This window comes from Microtus ochrogaster, chromosome 2 (assembly GCF_000317375.1).
Source record: "Microtus ochrogaster isolate Prairie Vole_2 chromosome 2, MicOch1.0, whole genome shotgun sequence".
Taxonomy (NCBI): Eukaryota; Metazoa; Chordata; class Mammalia; order Rodentia; family Cricetidae; genus Microtus; species Microtus ochrogaster.
The window spans coordinates 30,258,760-30,267,191 of NC_022010.1; the positions used below are offsets into that span (position 1 = coordinate 30,258,760).

The 8,432-nt window shown below is 46.4% G+C and overlaps 1 protein-coding gene and 1 non-coding gene across 5 annotated transcripts in view; one reads left to right on the plus strand and one right to left on the minus strand.

Annotated features, from left to right (window-relative positions):
* Positions 1-1,372: 1,372 nt before the first annotated feature.
* Positions 1,373-1,491, plus strand: LOC113458248. Its single transcript, XR_003378652.1, has one exon. It is a non-coding gene; the product is annotated as a 5S ribosomal RNA (ribosomal RNA).
* Positions 1,492-2,767: 1,276 nt separating this feature from the next.
* The window catches only part of Katnal1 (katanin catalytic subunit A1 like 1), a 59,640-nt gene continuing 53,975 nt past the window's right edge, over positions 2,768-8,432 (minus strand). For all 4 annotated transcript variants that reach the window (XM_026785048.1, XM_026785034.1, XM_026785042.1 and 1 more), the window contains exons 10-11: positions 8,067-8,193; positions 2,768-5,865 (exon numbers count right to left, since the gene is read on the minus strand). In XM_026785048.1, coding sequence (XP_026640849.1) covers positions 5,667-5,865; positions 8,067-8,193 — 326 coding nt within the window. In that variant the 3' untranslated portion in view covers positions 2,768-5,666. The remainder of the gene's footprint in view (positions 5,866-8,066; positions 8,194-8,432) is intronic.

Genomic DNA, 8,432 nt, shown 5'->3' on the forward strand with positions numbered 1-8,432 from the left:
TCCCACTTACCATTTTACACCAAAGCACAGGGCACACTGTAGTGTGACCTATATTTAATAACATAACAGTGGAAATGTGTCATTATGGGGAAAAAAAGATTGAAGAAGGCGGCACTAGGGAAGCCAAAGCAGACACACTGTGCAAATGACTTGACCAGTTCTTCACTTCCACCGCAAGTGGATGAGGAAGGGAGGTCAGCTTGTCTATGCTCGGGCAGATTCGGGGTCCTGCAGTGCATGACCTTAGATACCTCCGCCCTAAGGAGACCCCTGACCCCTACAGAGCCATGACATGGAAAGACAGACGAGCAACAGGCAACATTGTGAGCTGGCCCTGAGTGAACCTTCCCGGACAGCTGTTGGTTTTAGAACCAGAGCACTTGCCCGCCTTCTTCTGGGTGCTGCCCCACCCCCTCCGCTCTCTGAGCTGTCTGGAGGTTAAACAGCTATTTGAGGAAACTGTGACACAGGTGCTCCTGGGATGCCCATGGCAGGGTGCCCTGCGGTGTCTGGGGATTTCTGATGACAGAAGTCAGAGCCCAGTGTGGCTGGGTTACCGCTGAAAGGGCTGTGATGTCACTGCGTTTCCAGGCTGGAGCTTCCCAAGCCATTTGTTTGGGGCAGTTCACCAATATTAATTTACTTTCTTTTTTTTTAAAAAAAAGAATTATGGAAGCAAAACATTTATAGCAAACACATTTCATGTGCACATCTTATCATAATTACATGTATAACTGTGGCATGGAAAAATGAAAATGGGTACATTGCAATAGATCTTTAATTCCTTTCTACTTTTTCGAACTTTTCATTTTAAAACAAATCAAAGGGAGGAAAGCCTTTTTGTATATTCTCTTCCCCAAACACAGAGATCACTGTGTCTCTCCACTCATGAGCTAAACTGTGCTTTAGCCACAGAAGCCAGGAGTGACAGTTACCGAAAATAATGTCCAGCCAGAGCTTCAATGTCTGAAGCAGCTTTGCAAGCTGCACAGCCTCCATCCACTGTCGTGTGCACAGAGAGTGACCAGCACAGTGTGCCCAGGAAGGGACTGACCATGGCTCCCGTGAAGGAACCCTACACACACCAGTCACTGTGCTGTGGCCCCCAAATGTTCCTGCTTTCAAAGGACAGAACCAACCACCTCTGCTGGTGGGATAACACACCTGCCTTACAACTAAGAAGCCAACAAAGGTCTCCTGCGGCCAAGACAGGGATGAGAAGCATCTGGAGGGGCCTGTGCCAGACCCTTCCAAGGGTTTAAGCCATACAAAGCCTTGGCGTCCATTGACAGCAAAAAGGGACAGGAGGGCTGTAGGATGGATGCGCAAGTGCTGCGCGGAATTATATGAAGGATTAAGAAAAATTAGACTTGTCTACGGCCATACCACCCTGAACGCGCCCGATCTCGTCTGATCTCGGAAGCTAAGCAGGGTCGGGCCTGGTTAGTACTTGGATGGGAGACCGCCTGGGAATACCGGGTGCTGTAGGCTTTAAAGAAGAAAGAAAAAAAGGAAAAGAAAGAAGAAAAAAAAAAGAAAAATTAGACTTTAATTTTTTTGATGCAAAGGGAAGTAATGCAAAATCCAGAAAAGGCCTACTGACCCGGGGTTACAGAGAGGTCTCTTTGTGTTTGTTTGTTTGTTTATGAACAACACTATTAGATGGTGATGGTTTGCTAGAGAATTTGAGTGGGGTTGTTTATTTCTGTTTGTTTTTGGAGATAAGGCCTTGCTATGCTGTGCAGGCTGGTTCAGACTACATGTATGTTTGCGTGCCTGGGGCCACGGAAGTCAGATGTGCCGCATTTTCACTACGCATTCATCGGCTGGGGGACACTGGGTCTTTCCATTTCCTAGTGATCCTCCTGCCTTGCCCTCCACGTTAGCTGCTCATTTTAAACATTTATAAATTATCTGGAGAGTGCTGCCGATGCCCTGATGGAGAAGCTGAGGTCAACATCTAATTTGAAATATTAAACTATTTCCACAGCGCAGATACTAAGTGTGTTGTTGAAGGCGATGGTGCTGATGATAGAACATGCCTCCTGATGGCCTATACAACAAAGTCTCCACTGGAGCAGGTCCAGCTGTTTCGACAGCTGTGCAGTCACAGTTAGGACTGGTGGAGAGCCATGTGCTCTTAGACTTTTTGATACTGCAGGGCAAGTGGATTGTGACAGACTGCGACCACTGAGTCACCCACAGACAGACATTTCTCTGGTATGTTTTCCAGTGGTTTCTCCGTCCTCATTTGAAACTGTGAAAGAAAAGCAGGGCCTGAGATAGCTCACGACTGTCCAAAGACTCCTTTCATGCTTGTTGGAACCCAAACTGATGTCAGAGATGACCCCTCTACTATTGGGAAACGTGCCAGGGACCCACAGAAGCCTATCACTGAGGGACTGCTGAAGAGTCCGGGGTTGGAAGGCTGTAGGCGAAGGCTCCGCCCTCACATGGAAAGGCCTAAGGAACCGTGTGATGAGCACCCTTGGCTGTCCTGCAGCCTCAGGCCACGCCAGGCCTCTCCAGAGCCTTTCCACACAGCCGCTGCTGTCATCACACTAAGGGCAATATCTAATCAAACTAAGGGTTAAAAATCAAAAGTCACTTCTGCAATAACGACAGACGCCCTGCACCTCCCCACACGCACTCAGGTGAGACAAGGCCCTTTGGTATGTCCCCCTTCCTGTGAGTTAATTTTGAGTAATTGTGTATTGTCTGAAAAGTGATGAGTGCTAGTTTTTGTTTCCTGTTTTTTTTTTTTTTTAACAACAACGAAAGCCCACCACCGTTTTATTTTGTTTGAAGACAAGGCATGCCTGTGCTGACTTTGTGACCGACTAATCTGGTTGTCATGCTGCTCCCTGGTTCCATTTTGGAGAGTTATCAGGGCATCTTAGGAACCCCCTCACCCCCAGCCCTTCTCTCCTTTTGGAGTGTGTGTGGGGTTCTTAGTCTTGTTTTTTTCAAAGCTGTTAACCAGTGGACAGCACTTAAGGCGGAAGACCGGTTATTCCCACATTCTACAATGTGTCCCCCGCCCCTGAGCTCTTAGGAAGGCCGTAGAAACGCCTCGTTTAGTAACGTGCTCCTCGGAAGCTGTCTTTTCTCTCCACCCTTGAGTGGATCGGACTTGGGGGAAACTCACAAAGGTGGACGGAGGCTATCCTGCCTCCGTTCTAGGATCCACTACATGTGTGACTGTGACCTTCAAGGGTGTTTGTTTGCCGTTTGCTGATTTGGGGGTGGGTTTCTAACTTCTTTCATTGATAAATGATAAAACGCATTGCACCTTGTGAAATACACTGAATGGATCGAGTTACTAATTAAAAAGAAGAAGTTCTTTTGCCCCACAGTCATGTCTCACAAGCTTAGCCTGGATTCACAGTCACTGTAACGTTCCTAGATTCAGCTGAAGCGCTGGTGCGTAGGCTTCCCTAAGGGATGGTGCTAGAGGCCATGGTTACTGACGACATCTCCCTGCGGGTGATGCGGTCACAGGCCTGCTTCAGTAAGATGCTATGACATGTGGGCTGGGGAGCATACTTAACCAACATGGGGACCAGTCAGGCTATCGCCTTTTTTCTTCCCATGCCTATGAGGAACCCTTCAACAACTGGCTGGAGCTCTCTCATTCAAGAAAAAAGGCAAGAGTCTCATAACTCTCCAGAAGTGTTAATAGATTTTATCAGATTATTTTGTTTGCAGGTTCCAATTTTTAAAAATGTTTAGGTGGTCTATGCCTTCAGCAGTCCTAACTGTGTGCATTCATCAGCGCTGAACCAATGCTTCCTTCTGTCTCATTTCTTTGTAGAGAAATTCTTTTCAAATGACATTAAACAAACAAAACTATTCTCAAGCCAATAAATAAATAAATAGATAAATAAATAACATGGGGGTGGGGCTGGAGTCCCAGCTGCTCATGAAGCTGAAACGGGAAGATCATGTGAGCCTAAGAGCAGAAGAGCAGCTCAGACAACCACGTGAGACCCTTCCTCAAGACACACAAGTAAACTCAAGTTTGCTCATCTGTCTCTCATCCTAACTCTTCAATAGTTAGTCCCATCATGATAAGACTGTGGCTTCTGATTTGAAATGCATAGTGGGTGTCTCAGAAGAAAGAAGACACTTTCTAGGAATGAGATGGAGCCAGGAGCTTGGAGAGTCAGATTTAGATGATCTGGAAAGAGCACAACAGGTCTGAGTAAGGAAAAGAGATCGAATATCTTAAGCATCACGGTGAGAGATTTTGAAGGTGCCTATAGGATGTACATAGTTTTAAAACAGTAGGCTTGAGAATCAAGATTTCAGCATGTTAGCACAGACACGCTTTTTAAGTTGACTCTGAAAGCATGGATTGCCTGATGATCAAATGGATGGACATAATTAATTACTGAGAATCAACATGAGGACCCGGGACTTGTGACTGGATCCATGCAGCTCCCTTTCTTGGACCTTCCTACTAATTCCATGTCTAATGAGCATGTCGAATTCCCATTCTGATCCCATTGCATACACACGTTCTTAGAAGGAAAACTTTCTAATTATTGAGTATTGTTCACTGTTTTTAATGAGTATTGTATACTGTTTGCAAAACAAGCTGTCTGAGAGCCATAAGAGGTTTTATTTGTGGGGATGGGGAGATGGCGCAGCCATAAGAGCACTGAGTGCTTTTGAAGAGGACCTGGGTTCTATTCCCACCATCCTTATGGTGACTCCCAACTGCCTGTAACTTCAATTCCAGGGGATACGATGCCCTCTTCTGGCCCCCTCCGGAACTACAACACATGTAGTAAACAGACATACAAACTGGCAAAATACTAGCATAGGGAAGAAAAAGAAATGTTTGTTTTGCATTAGCCTGGAGGCTAGACTTGTTTAGAACTCGGGGTACTTATCTTAAACATGAAAGTCAAACTCAACAAAAAAGCAGTGTTGGAAGTGAAAAGAAACAACTGCTCTATTGATTTGAGCATACGAAAGAAAAGCGAGAACGCTGGACAGTAGGGTGAAGACGCGCTGCTAACGACGTAAGATTCTTTCCATCTTCCCAAATGACATAGGAGAGGCGCTAGCAAAAAATGACTAAACGCCAGGGGAAAAACCATAGATCACAGACTATTCCTTGATAGACAGAGCCAGCAGCTAAGAAGAACTGGCAGAGAAGTGAAAATGCTAACTACATATTAGATCCTAACAGTAAGTATTAAGTTCTACAGATTTAAAATTCATTATTTCTTTCAGAATTTACTATCTATCATTCTCAAAATGACAATTAATAAATCTGACAGAAACCGAGTTTGCTCTGTGTGTGTGTGCACTCGCACCTGGTGGACATAAGTGTCTTTTATGATCAGAGAACACAGGACTGGGAAAACAGACAATGAATGCAAGTAAGCAGGGCCTCCAGCGCAGCCCCGCCCCTCAGCCCCGCCCACCGGCTTGCGAGCTCTGTGGCCTGAGGACTAGGTTTTTATCTGGAAGCCAGCAGATTACAGACGTCTCATTTTTCAACTGCATTTCTCTGTAGCTCTAGACATTTTGCTTTGCTTTGGCATTTAAGTGAAATTTTCTCTGATGAAAAATTCCAGATTTTTTTTTTAAATTTAAGGAATTTCTTCACACTTTATAGGCAAAAATACCAGAAATGAAAGAGCTGACAAAAATCACGCAGATCCAAATTCAACCATCCACTTCTCGTACTTCTCCAAGTCCGCGGCGGAGACAGACTTGGCAATTTTCTTCAGTGCCAGCTCAAAGTCTCCTCTGGTGACAGGCATCTGCAGCTCCTCCTTGGACAGGGCCCTGATCTCTTCTGGACTCAAGCCGCTGATGCGCCTCCTCATTGCCATCAGAGACGCGTCCCTGGAACCAGCAGAGCAGTCAGTAGCCAGACCCGCACGCGCTCTCCACACGTCTAGCTATTACAAAGTTATGACAAACGTGCCCACGGCTATTGTATATGTGCTCTTATGATGCCACCCTGAAATTTCAGAAGAGGTTAAAAACTCATACATAGCTGGGGAGGTGGCTCTGTTGGAACGGTGCTGGCTATGTAAGCACAAAGGACCAGGGGTTCAATTCCCACCCCACCCCCAAAAAGGCTGGGTATATTGGCACATGCTGGTAATCTTAGGGTTGGGGAGGTGGAAACAGATTTCCATAGGACTTGTTGGCTAGCTAGCCTAGCCTACTTGGCAAACCTCAGGCCACTGAGAGACTCTGTCTCAAAAAAAAGGGGGGGGCAGGTGGCAACATTTAGTCCTAGTAACCAGGAGGCAGAAGCAGGAAGACCTTTACGAGTTTAGGGCTAGCCTGGTTTACATAGCCAGCGAGAGATACACAGTGAGACCCTGCAAAAAAAGAAAAAGCAAAAGAAACTGACCCATATATACCATACACAGAAAACCAAGTGGCCAGCGCCTGAGAAACAAAGCCCAAGATTGATCTCTGACCTCCAACATGCATGTACACACATGTGCACAGATATCTGGACACATTCATGTTCCTGCAGGTGCGAGCGCGCGCGCGCGCGCGCACACACACACACAGGACAGGAAGAGGTGCATTTATCACAGAAGCCTGGGGCAAACTCAGTTAGCACTCAGTCCTCTTTATTCTCTGTGCCTCAAAACCAGCCAGGAAGTTTAGGAAGAGGAAGTCCAATTTTGGAATCCAGAGCTGCATACTTGGAATGAGCATATGGCTAATGTGAAAATAATTCAAGCTGTGTGAGTCAGTCCACAGCACAAGCAGCAGGAGTGAAAGGGGGGCATGCACATATCCACACACTGGAGAAAGTGCCCTACATGGGATGTTTGTGGGAAGCCAACAGTAGAAACTCGGGCTTCTGACTTCATTCAGCCCCTTTGCCCAACTATAAATAAAAAGGAAGGTTTAGAAGAAGGGGCTAAGTTCTCATCAAGACCTACTTGGAAGGACAAGCCAGCCACACCTTGAGGATTGCCAGGGTTTTACTGGAGACTGTGAAAATGATAGTGGGCGTTGGGCCTTTGGACTCAGACACACCTAGAAAAACACTAGTAGAAAACATGGGAAAAACAGGCGCCAACGCTTCCAGGGAAAACTGCTGAGACCAATTACGCAGACTTCTCCATATAAGAACAAAAAATTCTCTTTATCGGGTGATGTGTCTAAAAATTATGAAACCCTAAAGTGAAAGGGAAAAAAAACGTGTGTTTCTTCCACCAATGAAACGGGTCAACTTCATTCATCTGCATGTGGTCCAAATCTGCCTGATAAAGCACACAACATTGTCTCCAGCAGAATAGCTGGGCTCCAGCCTAGAGTTAACTAGCCAGAGGCTGCTCGGCTGTTATTGCCAAGTAAGACACAGCGGTTCTCGGGATAATCAAGTCTAAGTGAGGAGCGGGGCAGGAGCTCACCTGGGTAGAGAGCACTTGCCTGGCATGTACAACACCCTGTGTTTGTGTCCAGTACCACAAGGGGGAAAATCCCAAACCCTAAGTGAGCGTCTGTAATCCTAGCACTCCTGAGATGGAGGCAGGAGGACCATGAATTCATACTCTGGGCAATAGAGGATCTGGTATCAAGAGCAGAAGAAAGCGAAAATCATCACACTATATACTTGATTGTCTAACAACCAACGAAGGCATGTGTTAAGGGGACAACTTCTGTATAGTGTTAGATGGATGCAGGTTTCCAGGGCTGACCATTCGGCACTGGATAACTAACTGGTAGCTGCACCATGGGGAAGACGATTTCTCCTGCTCTTAGCATTCCGTTGCCTACAGTTCCTTGTCTAGGGTTGAGGCCTCCTGAGCTTGGCCACCTCCCTATCAGCATGTCTACTGTTAGATAGTTCATGCTTTGGATAGTCACTGGGGAAGAATAGCCTCAAAAGGTTGTTTGTTTGTTTTTGTAGAAGAAAGTAAAGCTCGTTAAAAAGAAGAAGAGAGTACACCAGTGGGAAAGCCTCTCAAGGGAAGGGGCTGCTGCCTTCTGTCTGGGACTATTCTACTGACCTAGAGACTAGCTGTCCTATAAAACTAAAGCTGATGCAGTCACAGGTCACAAAGACACACCTGCAGACATTAGTTATATCGGCACCAGAATAGCCCTCAATCTTGTCCGCGATGTCCTCCAGGCGAATGTCAGGATCCAGCTCCACCTCCCGAAGGCTGATCTTCAGAAGCTCGGCTCTTCCTTTTGCTGTTGGAAGACAAAATGGTTTGTGTAAATTTACAGATCATTTTGCTGAGGAATCCCATACAACATCCAGGCCAAGAGAAGAAGAAGAGTCAAAGTCCCCAGCTCTCCGGATAGTCCCCCAGCTCTCCAGATAGTCTCCCAGTGCTCCAGATAGTCCCCCAGTGCTCCGGACAGTTCCCCAGCTCTCCAGCTAGTCTCCCAGTGCTCCGGACAGTTCCCCAGCTCTCCAGCTAGTCTCC